Here is an 18889-nt window from a genome sequence, read left to right as displayed (position 1 = left end):
TCAATATTTTGTTTGTTTGCTTATTTATTCGTTTATTTGTTTGTTTGTTTGTTTGTTTCCTGAGTATCCTGTGGTGGTACTCGGATAAAGGTTACTGCCTTAACTTAGAAATTTTGAATGCAGGCATGACGAAATGTCGGGCAAAGTTTTTTGAATGCTGCTTGGTGAAAGTACATGTACAATCACACAGAAAGAGAGATACTATACAGCACACTAATTTCACATTATACTGTCTTTATTACAAAACAAATCAAACTGACAGGTTTTTTATTTGTCTTTTTTGTGTTTCAGTAAAAAATTTAATTATTTAAGTACATACACTGGAGAAATATAGAGGTATGCTAGGGAAAACTATTAAGTAACATATCTCCAAAAAAACAAGTATTCACAATGTGTTCCACCTAACGGCATGAGAGGGTTATTGATTATCATTCTGGTACCTTTTGCAGTGTTTGCAAGTGCTTTGGCCAAATGAAGCTGCTTGCAGCTTTAATTATACTTACGTTTTACGTAGACGCAGGTCATTGATCAGTATTCTTTACACATACAGTGAGCCATATTTAAATTGCAAATGAACAACTTATTAAATGTTATACACGTATCAAATGTCCAACATTACCGAAATATAATTAGGATATTCATTCTGTAAATGAAAGAATTACAGATAGTCATTTAATATGCAAATGAGCTACTTGTGATGTGTGATACCCGTCAACTTCCAGCATGACTTAGAGGCAGTGTTGATGCTCATTTCTATAAGGATACTTAGCTCAGAATATCAACCAGATGGAACCTACAACAGTTATTTTCATTTTCTTTTTGTTGGAACGTATGGCTGCATGCCGTGAAACATCGTTACCAAATAGCTTTAAAACTTTTGTTCGGCTGATTACAGAGAAATAGCAATTTTGAATAATTGCACTAACATTTACATACGGAACTCACACATCAATACAGTTCCCTAGCTGTGCCTGTATTTATTTATTATATTTGTTAAACCTTTCGAAGCGTTCTTATCGCACACGAACATATTATTAATCTATCATGTTGGCGACAGTTAATTTGTGAAACACGCCACAACTGCATTGTGATAAAACTAACAGTGTTTATTGCAAATGAAAGGAAACCTGCGGAAAACTTCATATCGATCACAATCACCTGTGATCTATTCCGCTCTGCGTCTATGCGCTCCATAGACCTGTGTACATATGCCTGAATCTTCTTCTCAGGCATATGTACACATGTCTATGGAGCGCATAGACGCAGAGCGGAATAGACCACAGGTGACTGTGTATACGTACAAGAAACTTCAAAACTTCTCTCAAAAATATGCTATAAAACAAAGTAAATAAAGTACAAAAACTAACACTACAAAATTTGGCGAGGGCCCCCTTCAGTCAGGCAAGCGGAGTGTAAAGGGGGGGGGGAGGGTTAGGTGATGACCTGGAACTAATGAAGGTCAGGCAACAGGGGGCTCGTCCACCTTGTTTTATTTGTGTGTGTGTTTGTTTGTGTGTGTTTGTCTGTATGTATTTCCTATGGTTAGGGTTAGGGTTGGGCTTATGGTTTGTGCTAGGGTTAGTCACTCCCTCTATATAAATAAATAAATAAATAAATGAATAAACCACTCTCTATTGACAAATATAGACAGAGCTTTTCGCTGTTATTTTATTAAAAATAACAAATAAACAAACACAAACACACACAAACAAACACACACAAATAAAACAAGGTGGACGAGCCCCCTGTGGTCAGGCAACTGCCCAATATTGGATCCATCCTGCGAGACCGAAAGTGTGGGAAATAGCAGAATTCCCGAGGAATGGGGATCAGGATGGAATCCAATGCCCAAGCGAGGGAAGAATGACTGAAGTGACCCCCAGAAAGAGGGAATGGTGGAGACGTGAAGGGTAACAGATTGTGTGTTGATAGGTGGTTACCATGCACGGGATGGTATCAGAACGATGCAGGGAAGCTCCAGCCCAGGGGATCATTGGTGGTGTGATACGAGCCTGGGGGAGCACACTCCTGGGGACAAAAAGCGACTGTACGAGCCCAGGTGGTAAACATGAAACGACGTAGAGAGGTGACTTTAGCCCAGGGGATCATGGTACACGATACGAGCCTAGGGGAGTCGGACCCGGGGGACAGACGTTTGTACGAGCCCAGGTGGAGAACATGAACTGACAAAGACAGGTGACTCAGCCCAGGGGGAACATGTGATATGATACGAGCCTGGGGGAATCGGACAGGTAGCGAATGAAGCAAACGATGAAAAGAAGAAAACGCACAGGTATAGAAAGGTGACTCAAGCCCAGGGGATCGTGGGAGCATGATTGAGCCAATAGGGTGGGAACAGGACAGACGACGAAGCATGTGTAGGTTTAGCTGTGGAAACGCAGCTCTCCGTTGGCGGGGTAGCGTGCGTCGCTATGCGGGTCATCAATTTTGAATAATTGCACTAACATTTACAGACAGAGCTCACATATCAATACAGTTCCCTAGCTGTGCCTGTACTTATTTATTATATTTGTTAAACCTTTCGAAGCGTTCTTATCGCAAACGAACATATTATTAATCTATGAAACCATGTTGGCGACAGTTAATTATTTAAAACCCGACATTAGTTTGATACAATATTTCAATTGGTCAATTTCCTCTAAAATGAGCAATATATTATCAGATGATCGTTCCGACAATTCTTCCATCGGCTTGCAACTGCATCCCATGTATTCCTGTTACATTAAATGGCGCAATCTCCACAAATAGTTATTATTAGACACGTACTTTAGTGATATGTCGACTCTGTCTATATTAATATGATGTTATAAATTTAGAAACATGAAATGTGATCGTTTGTTTGTTAATGTCCTGAGAAAATGATAAACACTGTAAGATGATAAACATAGCATTATAGCAAACTCACCTGCGATGTAATTTCGCTTTCAGTTCAGTCAGTATTATTAACAGTAATTCAGTCTACTATTACATCCACAAAAAAGCACTGCATAAACATTCAATCGGGTTTAAGCTCACTTTTGGTATATGTATATATATACCGGGGAGAGCTTATCTTATAAGGTGAACCAGTCTCGTTTACATCTCATTTGCACTACCACCAGGAATAGCTTGTAAAGCTGCTAATCAAAAAGGTGTTCTAAAGTGGTTCCATACGACATGGGGAGGGGCAGATATTGTATTCTATCAGTGGGTGGGGAAAAGGACATCCGTTTTCCGTCCGCGAGCGGAGAAAACAGCCACTGTGTTTTGTCAGTAAATGGGCTAAATTGTTATTTTGGTTGCGTGTTGGGAGACTTAAATTTCAGACTGCAAGCAAACTTAGCATTGGTCGTAGATAAATCTGCAGACAAGAAAACTTAATCATCGATGAGTGGCATGTACTATTTTTGTGACGATTTTGTGTCATTGTGCAGTGGCTATCGCTGCTAAACTTTACGCCATCGTGTTTCACTTCATACGTTTGACATGCGACACGGTCTTTGCTAAACTGAGGTTTTTCGTTGGATCAAGTCTGAACATATGCATTTTGATGCCAACAAACATACAAAATATTTATAAGAACATAATTGTACATTTAGTGAAAAGGAGAAAACTCATGTGTTAATGAGGTGAGTGCAACTTTTGTCACTGGACAGGGGAGAGGGAACTTCTATTGATGGAGAGAGAGTCACTTGGGATTATTTGTTGTAGGGAGAGAGGAGAGTAAACATTAATAGCGGAAGCTGTTGAAAATAGTAGTTGGAGGGTATTTGATGAATCACCTCTCTATTTTCCTCATCCAATTCTTTGCTCAAAATTCGTTCCATATATTTGCGTTTAAAAACACTGACAACATCTTTTGATTAAATTTCTGTAAATGGGCTGCCCCGTTACCATTCCTGTGGGTGCATTTTCTCTACGCACTCCCATAGGTGTTTTCTCCCCTAGCGCCACCTTGCTCTGTGTAATAAAAATTGTTCCCTACCGCTAACACTTCTGTATTCTCTCGGTGCAACATAATACAACCAGCTGAGTGGGAGGACTCAAAACAAAAGTCAATAAAACAGAAAATTAAACAGCGGCCGAAGATCCATCGTTCTCCACTCCACATGAGGTAGTTGTCGTGCGGCTGAAACTTTAAGCTGTATTTGCAGCCTCACATCCTCACCCTTTCCATGTAACCTTTCCGCACGATTTACTCTAATTCTTTTCGAGCTGATGAGCAATAATCTCACTCAGTTTACATAGTTGGATTATAAATAGAGTCACCACAACACTCTCCATCTCATAACACAACAGTTTGTCCCGTTGAAACATTTGTACAACAGAACACCAGAGACGCGGAATGTGGTCGAAAACGGTGAGTATTATGTCATTGTTACATTTCTGTTCAGCAAACCGGGCGAGAGGTTTCATAGATCGAGACTCTGCAGACAGAAAACTTATCAATTTTGAATGCAACTGTCATTTCGATATTCTGTCCAGTTTTTGCCATGCTAAGGATCCATATGACTGTAGAGCCGCCTGTCCTTATGTGTTTTCTTTTGATTTGTGTGCTCCATAAAGTCATGTAGCCATTCCTCTGTTCGAGTTAACATACATAAATCTGTTTCTGTCTTTGACAATCACATTTTCATTTCTCCAGTGCAAAATGTTCATATTTATACTCTTGGTTGTAATTGGAGCCCTTTACACGTCTGCCGCTGATACAGGTAAACTTTATACCTTAATAACTCATTTTACCCGAGTCTTGTAACACAAAGAATATATGACCAGAATTCTAGACTAAACATTTTATGGTTTTGCTGTTGTTGCTGTTGTTGTTGTTGAGAGCAGTACTATATTACGCGCGCGCGGCCAACTTGCTGTCCTTATTTTAACTTACAAAAGAGTCACTCTATGAAGGATGTCGCTTTTTGAAGTCATTGATGCTACATTTGTTTTATATTTGTTTCTCTTAATTTGCAGTTTCAGCAGACAGTAAAGGTAAGAATTATACCATACTTACTTTTGTGAGAGAACAGGTCGAAAAATTTCTTGTTTCCTGACGAAAATATTCAACCCTGGCATTCAACCATTCAGATCGAAGTTACATTATCGTGTATCGGAGGGTGTTGTAATATGCTGTTGTCTCTGTAGACTTGATTTTTAAATAAATTTTGCTGCTTGTATCGTAGTCGCCTTAGAAAGACAAGTATTACGCAAACCTAGATGGTATCGTTTATTTCTTCCGTTCATCACATTCAGTTTAATAACAAAGTTCTATGCCTTCTGTTCCACACTGCACCAACCAACAAGGACCATCAGATGTTTGGGTCTAAAATGGGATATGGGGCAGAATAGGCAACACAGTTTTTCTTCAGTTCAAGTTCTTACATATATTTCTGCAGGCGTCCCAGCATGCATGTTATCAGAAATTCTATGTGCTTTTGTGATGTACAGACGTGCAGATACTGTCACAGCCAACTTTCATATTTTCAACGTCAACCCGATTCCCTCCAGAGATCTTATGACTGAAGAAAAGAACTATCCAACTTTATTAGTGTGCTTATCCACGGATATCTTGGTCTATTGATGTCATTGAAATTACAACTCTCTCTCTCTCTCTCTCTCTCTCTCTCTCTCTCTCTCTCTCTCTCTCTCTCAGGTCACGTATTTGTCGCGCACGCGTGCGAGGGCAAAAGCATGACTTTGTCTTGTACGCGCGGTGGTACTCTTCACATATTGGATGCTATGTACGGTCGACAAAAGAAGAGCATCTGTTCAGCTTTTTTTACCCGCACAGGCTGCAAGGCTGGGTCGAGCTTTAACGTCGTCAAGAGACGATGTGAGGGCAAAAATTCCTGTACAGTGTCCGCTGTGAACGGCAACTTCGGTGACCCGTGTCCGTTTAATAAGAAATATTTGGAGGTTGTTTACCAATGTAAGCTTATGTGCATTTTTATTTTTATATATTAGGCCTACGTATCTTGACGATTTCTTTGACAGCGGTAGCAAATGATTTCGGTAAACCGTAAACCGTTCTATTTGTTTGTTTGTTTTTTGCGTGCTATAACATGCCATTGCAGGCAATTGTTAATCAAAATATGAACTACCTTTTTGTCTATCAGAAATATGTGAACTCGCTTCTAGCTCGCCCAAAAGGTTAGATTAATGCTTCGTTACAGAACAGACAGAACGATTTGACACGTATAAGGAACGTTATCAGTTTCCAATCCTAAGGAAGAAATTAACAATACTGTGAAAAGTAGCCGTTTCTCGTAGAAAACGACTGCCAAACGACGAGAGAACGTATGACATCATCAGAATATGATAAGAGCGCGCAGAAAGTGCTGACCATGCTCTCCGTTCACCTTCCGTTCCCGCATGACTTAACTTCTGTAATGGCCATTTGAGGAGGAGCTACAAGTTAGCGGCAGTTTTTTCAAAGGATGGCGAGGAAACCTCCTCATACTATATATTTTCAAAAAGCAGAGAATCTAAAGTTTAGTATGGTGGCAATAGTTTACTCGAGGGATGAAGAGGATATATATTTGGGGTACAAAACAATTTTTGTATTTAATGTAAAAATAAATTTAAGTCAAAAACTTGATACTATTGTTTTTTAATTTGACATAAATTTCAATTAAGTGTAGATGTAGAAAAACACCGACTATTTTATTTTGCATTATCTATCCTCAATGTAAAATTGAAGGAGGTAAAAGACTGACACTCAAAAAAGTGATTTTAATCATCTTAAGCATATTCATATGCCTATTATTCAAAATGTAATGACTTTATAGCCAAACAAATCAGTCATTTTGTTACATCGTATGTAAAGATCATAATATTAAAATTTCAGAAAATTTAATACAGCCAGAGTGGAGTTAAATTCTTTGGAAATCGTGAAATTGGAAGAATAGAGAAGCCAGGAAATCCGGTGATTTGCATAAATTTGCATAAAGTAACACTTCTTTCTAACCAAACTTACGACTGCTCGGCAAGCTAAAAGGTGAACCCAACCAATATTTTAATCTTTGGGTAAGGGAAATTACTTAAAACTGAATGAAAATTTGCCAAAAAAAGTTATTTTGAGCAAAATATTCTGTGTTACGTGCAGCTCCATCTTCATCATCAAAACTCGATGTACTGAGATATGGACTGTTTGCTTTTCTAGGTCGTTATTAGACTAAATAAGAAGAACTGTCTTTGAGTAAGGTAATTATCAATAATTGTATTTGAGAACAGTTTACCAGAATGATCTGATCTCCGTTATCTTCTGGTGCGAGAGTTTTCTTGAAATCTTTCAATATGTATCTCCTTCTTACTTTCTCTATGTCCATTTGTCATTCTGATGTATCCAACACGGTTCCATTCCTAACCGATGTTTTGTCAGTGATACCATATACAGTAGTCTCTACTCTCTATGGTGATACCAAATTAACTCGAAAACTTACAATCTCTACAAGAGAGTACACAATTCTAAATAGGTTTTGCACCGACTTTCTGAACTATGGACACACGGAGAGAGTCGATTATTCTTGCAACGCTTTGCCTGCAATGCATTATGACAAACGTTTGCCCCACTTCAAATGATGATGCTGGCCAAATATTTTTAAATTTGTGAACAATGGCAACATCTTTGCCAAAATTTTACAATGTACAGCGGTCGATAATTCTTGTCCTGAAGTCCTACGTCCTCTGACATGGCAAGCATAAGATTTCAGGTTCTCTAACATGTCCAGTACCCGGTGGATCCAAGCTCGTACTTTCAAACACAGGCGCTCGGCACATGTCTGGGATAATAACCATATTTAATGTGTAGAATGTCTATATTAATTGATTATTCAACAAAGAATCGCCGTACATGATATTACTGCACATGTCGGCTAGCTTAACCGAGTGATTATACCTGCCGGGCTTGGACCTAGTGAATACGCTGTGATACTGTACATGTTGGATAGCGTAACCGAGTGACTATCGGCTGCGCGAACAAGCTGTGGCACAGTGTCAGTGTAATCTGATCGCTTGCTGCACAGACTTCTATGATTATTATCCAAGCAATGCGTCGAGCGCCTGTGTATGGTGTCCAATCCATGCCAAAATTACTACTTTGATTTTACAACACAACATGCCATTCCGAATTCTATTTTACAATTCAACATGCTATTTCACAACACAACATGCCATTCCGAATTCTATTTTACAATTCAACATGCTGTTCTGAATTTCATTTCACAACACAACATGCCATTCCGAATTCTATTTTACAATTCAACATGCTATTTCACAACACAACATGCCATTCCGAATTCTATTTTACAATTCAACATGCTATTTCACAACACAACATGCCATTCCGAATTCTATTTTACAATTCAACATGCTCTTCTGAATTTCATTTGACAACACAACATGCTATTCCGAATTTCATTTGACAACACAACATGCCATTCCAAATCCTATTTCACAACTCAACATGCTCTTCCGAATTTCATTTGACAACACATCATGCCATTCCAAATCCTATTTCACAACTCAACATGCTCTTCTGAATTTCATTTGACAACACATCATGCCATTCCAAATCCTATTTCACAACTCAACATCCCATTCTAAACCTAGCTCTGCGGAGCAGGGCAGTGTTACTGGCTATCGAACAAGATTCAAAATGGCGGACGCGAAATGGTCCCCTCGCACAGAGAGAGAAATCCGAACTTTGCACAAGTCTAAAAACGCACCTTAGCACATTGTGTATCTAAAACAGCCAATTTTTAATTTAAAATCGTGATCGATCCTAGTTTTCGAGCACGCTCATCTTGTTTGTGCCAGCCCACTATGATATGTAGATTTTGATTGGTTAGAACATGTAAAAACAAAGCAGTTTCTTGATTGCTTAAAAAAGAAACCAATGATAATTGTATTTCGTAGCCATTATTCCTGCTGTCAGAATCTTTCACAGTTTAATTTGACCTTTTTGGGCAGTAAAGATTGTTTCAGAATATGTCACTGTACTTTATTTTAGTTATGGAAAACTTTTCTATTATTGAAGGACATTGTATTTCTCACATTGATAATCAGTTCCAGAGCTGAACGTTCAACCACTTGTGCTTTTTCCGTCTTTTGGTGTAGTCTCTCGCACATATGACAATGGGGGAATCACAACCAAAAGCAATCTCATGTTCCAGTGCATATAGTAATACTTATTTATGCAATGTGTATCGATGTTACTTATGTAAGGATGAGGCTATAATAATTCATTATTCGTAATGAATATTTATACAGTGTGGCACCATGCATTTTAAAGATAAGGCACAGATAGTAGTCATGGAAACTGAAAAGGTCTGTGAATCAGCATTGTGGTACTTGGATAAAGGCCTGGACTTGGTCTCGTGTATGAAGGAAATTTTGAATGTAGGCATGACAAAATGTCAGGCAAAGTTTTTGAATGCTGCTCGGTGAAAGTACATGTACAATCACACAGAAAGAGAAATACTATACAGCACACTAATTTCACATTATACTGTCTTTATTACAAAACAAATCAAACTGACGGGTTTTTTATTTGTCTTTTTTGTGTTTCAGTAAAAAATGTAATTATTTAAGTACATACACTGGAGAAATATAGAGGTATGCTTGGGAAAACTATTAAGTAACATATCTCCAAAAAAACAAGTATTCACAATGTGTTCGGCTACAGTTTAACAACTATCCAGGGGGGCAACACTGCCCTCTGGAGGCTAGTTCTATCCAGCTATAGGGTTCTATGAATTACCCATAATGCTTCACTGGTATGTACAAATTTCATTGCTAAGACAAAATTTAGGTGGGTTTGACATTGTAGAAAGCAACACCTGAGACCTTAAAAAAGTTACAATCAGACCAAAAACTAAACAACTTTGAAACAGATAGTACACAGAAAACAAAGAGTAAGGTAAGATTTTCGGCGGAAAAAGAAAAACAAGACGCAAAATTTACAGGCCGGTAACATGTCATGGTTATATCTTGCTAGCACTAACTTGCAACAAAACTAGGAACTCAACTATTGTCAACAAGGCAGCCATATTGCGCACAACTCTATGTTTGGCAACAGATGGAAAACGTCTACTTTGGTGCAATGGTATAATGAATACATACAAAGAATGAAAATAGACTGGCTAAAATACTGTGTTCTAAAGGCAAAGTGTGAAGAAACGCTCAATGGTTACACAAACTGCTTTGAGTATATTTACACAAATATTGTAACATGAACTTGACTTTTCTTGTATTTAAAGGAATGATTCACACTAGGTTGATGAAAACTAAAACAAGAGCATAACCCTGTTCTCCCCATTTTTCCTGAATACAGGTTCAAGTTCACCATTGGGTGGTGACAGGGTGGCTGTTGGACCACCTGGCAAGACTGGGTATATGAAAACAATGTTACTCCTGATAATAGTCTATCTGACCAAGGTGTAATGACAGGAGAATGAACTTGGTTGATTTTTAGGGGACAAAAGTGAAATTGAGGTACGTATGTGGAACATCTTATCTGAACAGGATTGACGTGTGAAAACCAGATTTTGCATGCACAGTTTCTAAATTAACTTGCAATGTCATAGAATGTTCTTATGATTTGCTTCAGGACACCTGGTATTAAAACACGGCAAAATATTTGAAGAAAGACGTTTGTGGCCCAACATTGAGCTTGTCATACCAAGTTCCTATTGGCAGGGCAATAAATACACATTGGTTTATGCATCTCTGATAAATCTTGTGAAAGAAAGAATCGTAAGGCTGAGCAAATATAGCTGGCATTTGGTTATCTGCAACACTTATAAACAAGAACCACGGTAAATCAAAATGTTTCCAAACTACGACTTTACTCCTTGTTCTTTAAAGTACACTGTTGACGTTGTCTTTCAGAACTGGTACCAATAACCCTTGCACCACAATGGTTTGGCCCAAACCCCATTGTTTTATACAATGCATTGAGACCTCTGGGGAGGTACACTGATGATGCCAGACCCTGGACCAGTGTATTCACACACACCCTGAAAGATGGGTGTATTGGACTGCCACACATTGTGAATGGTGAAGCAAATCAACAAGTGGAAGTTACACCAAATGATGAAAACACAACACAATATCTGTAGTTATGGAAACCTCTACATAGGTGGGTTTTGATGAGGAAATCTACAACTGATACACTTCAACTGGCAACATTAACTGTGTCTATCCTTCACAGATATATCATGGAACCCCGGGTCTACTGAGTAATAGACACTGATTACTTGGTGTAAGTTTCTGTGTGTGTGCGTGTGTGTGTCTGTGTGTGTGTGTTAGTATTAATTTGAGTTGTCTGGTCACATCTATTGCTTCTTTTCTTACAGAGAACAAAACCATGCATTTTGTCAAGGAAAATACTTAGGACTTTGAAAACATGACTTTGTTGCGCTGGGAATAGTTGAATGCCAATGACAAACAACCATGAAGGGTTTAGTTTCATTTTTTAGCGAAAAGTGACCTACCATGGAACCAGTTTGTCCATCTTACTCCCTAGGGTCAGGAGCATATAAAAGACTGAATGCAAGACTGAAGACAAACAACGGACCAAATCATGCATCAAATAACCTTCCTGATCACACTTGTACGTCCACCTGACCTATTTTTTGTTTTTTCGTTCAGAAATGTTTGTACCTTTAAAATCAGTACAGACCTCCCATCATGGCTGGTATACGTTCTCACGTTACAGCAGGTTGAGGGCTTGGCCAGAAATGAAGCATGTACTCTAGGCTTTTTAAAAAACGAAAGCACTGTCAAGGTTTACCACTGAGGGCATGCTTTTTTGTGGCCAGACAAAACTAATACTTCATTTCCCACTGAATATCTTTTGCTTTGCAGAAGTCATTCTCTATGCAAAATTTTTTTGGCATAATATTTCTACAAAGCACAGAAAAGAATACACAGAAAAAGCTAAACCCTGATTTTCAAATTTGAAGATTTTGAGCGCAAACCTCATTAAGCTGCATCTTGTGGCAAATAAATAATATTTTCATGGGGGAAAAAATCTTGAGTTGTTGCAAATTTTTAGCAAAAGCAAAAAAAGTGGCCATTTAAATTGGGATATCCCTAACAAGGAATACATATCATAACATTTACAATAGACAGAGATTTTAAAACAGATATGATTGTTTGATGGAAAATGCAGAAAAAGTGATGGTTTTTCTTAAAATCTATCAAAGAAATATGGTACAAACAGTTGGCTAGCTAGCTTGCTAAAGAGTGGATAAAAACGCAGTCATAAAAAGTAAAATGAAGCCGTGACAGGGGACGCCTACTAAGAATTAGAATTTATATGTGTGTTAAGTACTCAGTATCTTTTTTGTTAAAAAATCTTTTTGTGATTGTTCTTAACAAACTGATAAAAATCCTTGGTTTGCTAAAACTAATAGGAGTTCTGATTGCGGGCAACAGGAACATTGCATAAATAGTCTAAAAAATAAACTATCATCTACCTGTGTTATTTTTTTTTTGTTTTCGGGGAAAAAAATCTACCCTGCAGTATAAAAAATGTTTCAATATCTTCTCCATATACACTATCATAATATTTACATTTCATAATGAATCTCTGTACGTATATTTTGTTTTTTATATAAATATGGAAAGCTGGATGGAAATGTGGGAGTCGAACATTATACGGTGAGTGAATTTTTTGAGGAGCAGTTAGTTCCAAACTGGCCTGAAGTGGCTTTGACCGGGTGAAAAGCAACTCGAATGAGCATGCGTAACCTCTCTTGGGACTTGTCAGAATCTGTGGATGGTAGATTTTAGTAGAGTTTGATTGCATGCCTGCTTGACCTATGATATATGTTTGTTTCGAAGCTAAACTATACAGGATTGAATTTCAAAGTCTGTCATTATGAGCATGCACCATACAACAACCATGTTAGGGAGCAGAAATGTGACTTGTAATACGAGTTAAAATCGGGGATAAACCAATGTATGAAACATTGGAGGTTTCTTAGAATCATAGATGTTTGGCAATTTGTTGGTAATACCATGGTAAATAGTTCTCATAGCGCAAACTGAGCACCATGTGGCCATAACGCTTTGCTCAACCCAGTCAAAACCAGCTCACAGGTATATCACATTGGGTGAAAAAATTACAAGAATACGGATTTGTCTTGGCTGCATTGTAATAGTTTCGGGCAATCTATGAAAACTGTTCTTGTCTCAATTTCATCCAAACCTCACAAATTTGTATTTTTCTCTCTCTATAATCTGGTGTATCTGTTAACATGATGTGTCCACCATGTGTACTTGTACAGGCGCCTGGAGCTGGTGACACGCGGCGGCTGACGTGGTGGACAACACAGTCTGCGGTGGCGGTTGCGGATCTATTAAACTTTTCTCAACAGACAGTGGTTCGGGTTCAACGTATTCGCTGTCTTCATGCGGCGTCATGGTGCTGTAACCATGGTCACTTTCCGCGCCCCCGCCCCGCCACATCCTGGCATTTTGACGTCTGTGTTCATGGTGGGGCGCATGCTCTATGGTGGCAATGATTATATTTGTGTGACCTGCAGGGAAGTATAGAGGAGAAAATATAACAATAGGGATCAGAAGTTCTCTTCAACAATGATGTACGCAGTTCCAATAGCATAAAATAAATAGTGCTTATCATAGGGCTGAGTATGGCATCTTGCGTGCGACATTGGTTGCTGTCGACAGAAATTCAATAACACCATTGGTGGCAAAAGAGCACCATTTCTGCCAGTCTTGTTTTGTGATTTCTGATACTCTGTAAAATAAAAGATCCTCTGTTTTAAGTCTGCTGCCTAGCAGAGAAATCTTACGTGCTGTCTGTGAACTGTGATATGCTTCAAAAGCTGTAGCATTGCTGTAAATGTGATAATGGTGGAACTTTTTGCATGTACAGGACCCTGCAGAGCTGACTTTCTTTAAGTAAAAGATTTTTACAGAGGGTCTCCTAATGACAGAACTCTAAGAAAACACATCAATTCTTCTCACCTGCTCCGTGATCTTCATTAGGGTCATCATCTTGGTCTCGCTCATTGTCCAAATGTGACATTCTCACCGAGGTCTCCGGAGTGTGCGAGAACTCCTGTCTTCTAAGTCTTTGCACATGCTGTCTGTACACGTACATGATGAGGGCTAGCACGAGAATACATCCCATAATACCTCCCGCCACTGGCCCCACGGGGGCGCTCTGTATCACTGGTGGCAGGGCCTCTTCCGCTGCTGTTTGGCAAAGACACAGGGTATTAGATGTTGTGTGTGTGTGGATGGTTATAGTCTTACTACCCATTTTTCAGTCAATGGATTCATCAACCATGTCCACAGACATTAATCAGGTTGTTCCAAACTTTGATGATAATGGGGGTGAGATAAAAGATTCTACACCAAACAATGAACTACACATTTGAGAAATGTCACGTAATTGAGAATTTTGCCATTTGTAGTGCCCTCTATTGATGACCCTTTGCACAATTTGTCTTCTGTACAACACCAGCAGAGTGCAGGTCATTCATCGCTCTATCACCTCTATAACGACACGTACAATAGAATGACTATTGATGGCTTACCTATCTGGTCTGCATATGGGGTGTAAGCACCCACAACACCACCAAAACACACTCTCTGAGTGGCACAATACGGCTTGCTTAGCGATGTCTTTCTGTCTTTGTCTATCTCACACCATTCGCAATCCAACACTCCAAAACATTCACTGTAAAAACAAAATGTACAATAAGTAATGTACTTAAAATATGAATTCAAAGATATGTCAATTTTCTAAGTCCATGGTCCTTTAATACTGGCTTTATTAAATATTGAATACATAGCTCTCAGAATCCTTTGGTGTACATATCTGTACCTTTTATGGGAGAACTGGTGGCAATACCTGTCTACTTTCCTCTAATCGGTAAAATAGGTGATGTATAGAATTCTTACCTTTTGCTTTTTCTTTCGTGGCATTTTGGATCAAAGCACTGGGGCAACCCACTGACCATCTCAGGGTCAAGTTCCGGTAATTTCACAGGTTCTGGTGGTATGGCACAGCTTGGGTTCCTGCAGAGAGAAGACAAGTCCAATGTCATTATTATTGTTTCATGGCACCAGTGACCATGTTTCACACTCTATAAAGGCCAAATTGTCAATCCCCGGTTATCGTATTCATGAATCAGTACACTGCCTTCACACTCCAAATCACTTCACTGTATTATCTCAATAATCAGTTGATTGTCAGGACAAATATGATAGCACTAAAACACCTATAAAATTTTGGATTGTTCAAAAAATAACCATATTTGAAAAAAATGTTGGATATCAATATGAAGAGATACTCCAATTTCTGACTTTTAATTTCAGTTTCTACATTGGCTCATTTGCTGTATCACTGACTGGGAACAATGGAAAATTACTGATTTAAATAGTCTTAGAGAAAGATTTATAGTCCTGAGAGAAATCTGTCAGAATTTCACACCACTCATCATACACGGTAAATACTGACCTTTCTTCATGGTCTTTGAGGTCACCGTTACACTGATCCATTTCCAGGGAACACTCACATGGACATTCACACTCCGTCTGTTCCATCCTGTGACAGTTCAGGCACAGACGATCAACCTGATGAAAAAATACAACAAACAAGAACATCCATGACGGATCATAATGCATATAACAATTTTCAATATGAAAATTCAAATACAACGATCATCATTGGCAGCATCAAATGTTATATCTTCATGATTTTCAAATGAGACCATATGATATTATATTCTCAGAATTTTCAAATGACAAAAGTCCCTTGAAGTCCATGTTTTGAACTGTCTTACTGAACAACCAATCACTTAACCCCTTGACAGACAGTTCACTAATCATTTGGCATATTGGACAATTCAAATAAGAAGATCTATGAATATACAGGTATCCCCTAGAACACTTACCATACTACATGGACAGAAAGCAGTGATATCTTCACAGGTCTGATTGACAACACCAAGGAACGAGTTTGTATCGGGGATGTGAGTGATCTCGTACTTGGAGCAGTGCTCTCCATGGACTAAGTTTGTGAGGATACCGTTGAAAGAAGAGTTGAACTGGTAGAATCTCTGCACAGTCCTGTCATTGTATCCATTACAAAGCTTCTTACGAACAAATCCAGCATGGTTCAGAATATCATTAGCAACAAGTGGTTCCTGCAACGAAAACATACATGTTTTAGGTCAGTATTTTGATCTGTACAGCCCTATTTCGTAGTGTAGGAAGTTTACCTTTGCAATACAAAATCATAAAGTTGTATCAAAGTTTGATCCACCCACAGTACTGAAAATTCAAAAAAAGCGCAGTTAATAATGTGTAAAACCGTAAGTATCACCAAAGTCCTAAATGGACTGGTTCAGAACAGTCATACTTGAATATTTAATTTAAATCCATGAATGAACAAATTTGTTGCATGAACATTAAGCTGTATTGCACTGTCAAAATGCATAAATATAAATGCCTAAAAAACACCCACAGCACATTTTACGTAAGACTTATATCAATTATTATATGCCGTACCTTGTGTGTGATGTGGGTCTGTTCAGCAGGTCCTTTGCCAGCGGGCTCTATCAGACCAGAATGGGCTATCAGGTATCCCTTGTCATCAAGTATAAAACACCTGTTGTGAAGGACAATGGTAAATTTTATGTCAGCCTGGGGAGGACAGCGCCACCTAGTGGCATGGATGCACATACCTGGCATATTAGGTCACAGAAATGAAAGGACTTGTCCGGATGTCTGCAATGTTACCGCTGGGAAATTCAAATTGAGCAAATGCACATGGGATTTAGCAGAGCCTTATTAGACAAACATAAAAACTATGACTGGATTGACACGGAAGATGTCCTGGTAAAAGCAGAGAGCAGATTTTGACACAGGTGAGCTGACTTACCTGATGTTTTCTTCAGTACACACTGGGAAGAGTTCCGTCATCAGTTTATAGAAGTACCTGATGGTGAAGTCGATACCCATCACAGAGACTACGCGGTCTTCACTGGAATGTCTCTGATCAGACCTGGAAGAGAGAATATGAGAGAGATTGTTTGTGTATTTTATCTAAATCAATCGCTAACCTAGTTTTAATGTTGCTGGCAAGTACATTTGGGTATCAGTTGAAGTCCTGTGCAGTGCAATCTAAGAAGATGACTGACTGACAATACACTGAAAAAGTAAGGGGCAGGAATACATACAATTTACAAATATCTATAGCTGTTGCTATATGTGCGTGTTTCAGATAACAGTTGTCAGAATGGACAGTTGCATTTTTCCACTCTCTTTAAAATGTGATCATCACCTAAAAAATAGAATGCTGCAAACACTTACAAGCCTAGCTTGCAAAATTTACACAGAGACCAAGAATGAGGACACATTGGTTTGGTAGTACAGTCTTGGAAATGCATTGAAAGACCATCTTAGAGTCATTCTGCTTTTTGTGTGAGTGCATCATGGGATTTTTAAAGTTGAAAGGTCACTTACCTCCCTTCAAAAACACTGTGACTAAGGGTCACAATGTAACCAGCACCTCCAATGTCTAAGTACGGTGCAGATAGTGTGACTTGACCAGGGTTGTCCATCGCTCTAGTGTACCTGTGATATGAAGAAAACCACAGTAAGATCAATGAAAGGCATCTTAGAATGCTAGCTTTGAAAAACATCATTCTATCATAAATCATTTTTCAGTAGAGAATGCCCTTGAAATCGAGCAAAAACGTTTTACACTTCTGCTTCTTATAAACTAGAAATTTACTAATTTGAAATTTGACAATTGTTTTCATTCTCAGCGAGAGTAAGATTTCCTTTGTCACATACATCTCTGGTGTTCTCCCGACAATCAAACTATTTGAAGCATGAATGGTTATTTCTGTAGCAAACATTGTTCATATTTCCTTAAATCCACTTCTTTTTTGTGAAATTTACCTAGCTTCAAATCTCCAGTCTTATTCAGAAATGTTTTTGATATTTATTGATGTGTATACTGATAAGCAAAACATGAATAAAATTCCTATGCAAGTCAAAGAAAGAAAGACTCAATGTGAAATATTGTACAAGTTCATGTCCAAAGGTAACTCACCAAGCTTGTTTGGTTGGGTCCATACTCTTATCCATGTAGGTACCAGGTAAATTCTATAAACACCATTGGTTGTGGCAATGTACCTTCTCACAATGTAATCTCTGTTGTCACTACTCTCCGCCTGGTTTTTCCAATGTTGTCAATTCCACTAGTGGCAGCGACATCATTCTTATGGCAGGCTATCAAGAGAATTCAATACGAAAAACATGTTTTAGTTACGTTTTCTTCATTGGTTTTTACCTGTACTTCCATGGTTTAGCCCAAACCCCTTGTTAGTAATGGTGATTGTGGACCTGATTACAGAAAAAATAGCGTCAATGACACTGTAGCTCCCATCTTGGACTATTTAGTGTTTGTTCTCTGGTCAGATGTTTGAACATGTGTGAAGGGATAAAGTGCATGAAGTGAAAATACTTAAATGTAATGTACTCGAGACAGTGAAATATGTTTTAATGTATTTATTCAGAATATAAAATGGAAAAAATACAGAATTAGAAATATTGTATACTGTGATACAACCATTAACTAAACAAGTCATTGACAATGACAGTCCCCACTTGTAATAGGAGTATTAGTCTTGATGGGGCAGGGAAATGTGGTCATTAAGAAGTATCACTGTAGTGTATATGTTGAGATCTATGGGCACATAGGTCTATGTCGTTGTTCCCAATTTGAAACACATGAGAGCATGTCTAAGTTATGGTTCTAAATCGGGAAAAAAGATCAGACCTCTAGCAGTATTGGCCAGCCAAGAAATACATATGCGCATAATAAATGAGGTACAAGATGTGA

General features: G+C 38.4%; 1 protein-coding gene and 1 long non-coding RNA gene across 3 annotated transcripts in view; one reads left to right on the top strand and one right to left on the bottom strand.

The window, feature by feature from the left end:
• Positions 1-4290: 4290 nt before the first annotated feature.
• The window catches only part of LOC139138408 (uncharacterized), a 251467-nt gene continuing 236868 nt past the window's right edge, over positions 4291-18889 (top strand). The window contains exons 1-5 of one of the 2 annotated variants that reach the window (XR_011553603.1): positions 4291-4360; positions 4646-4712; positions 4969-4986; positions 5648-5923; positions 7157-7216. This is a non-coding gene — a long non-coding RNA (uncharacterized lncRNA). Of the gene's footprint in view, positions 4361-4645; positions 4713-4968; positions 4987-5647; positions 5924-7156; positions 7217-18889 lie in introns of those variants that run through there. The other variant, XR_011553604.1, reaches the window with a different exon arrangement.
• On the bottom strand, positions 12500-18224 carry LOC139139432 (VWFA and cache domain-containing protein 1-like; the record flags this gene model as incomplete). The annotated part of the gene is given in 11 exon segments (XM_070708345.1): positions 12500-13541; positions 13993-14223; positions 14568-14710; positions 14935-15051; positions 15494-15609; positions 15930-16181; positions 16546-16645; positions 16919-17041; positions 17503-17613; positions 18098-18149; positions 18152-18224. Coding segments are annotated over 11 exon segments (1605 nt in total), but the record flags the coding sequence as incomplete, so codon positions are not given.

This window comes from Ptychodera flava, chromosome 8 (assembly GCF_041260155.1).
Source record: "Ptychodera flava strain L36383 chromosome 8, AS_Pfla_20210202, whole genome shotgun sequence".
NCBI lineage: Eukaryota > Metazoa > Hemichordata > Enteropneusta > Ptychoderidae > Ptychodera > Ptychodera flava.
Note: the sequence above shows the minus strand (reverse complement) of the source record. Positions and strands in the feature narration are given on the sequence as shown.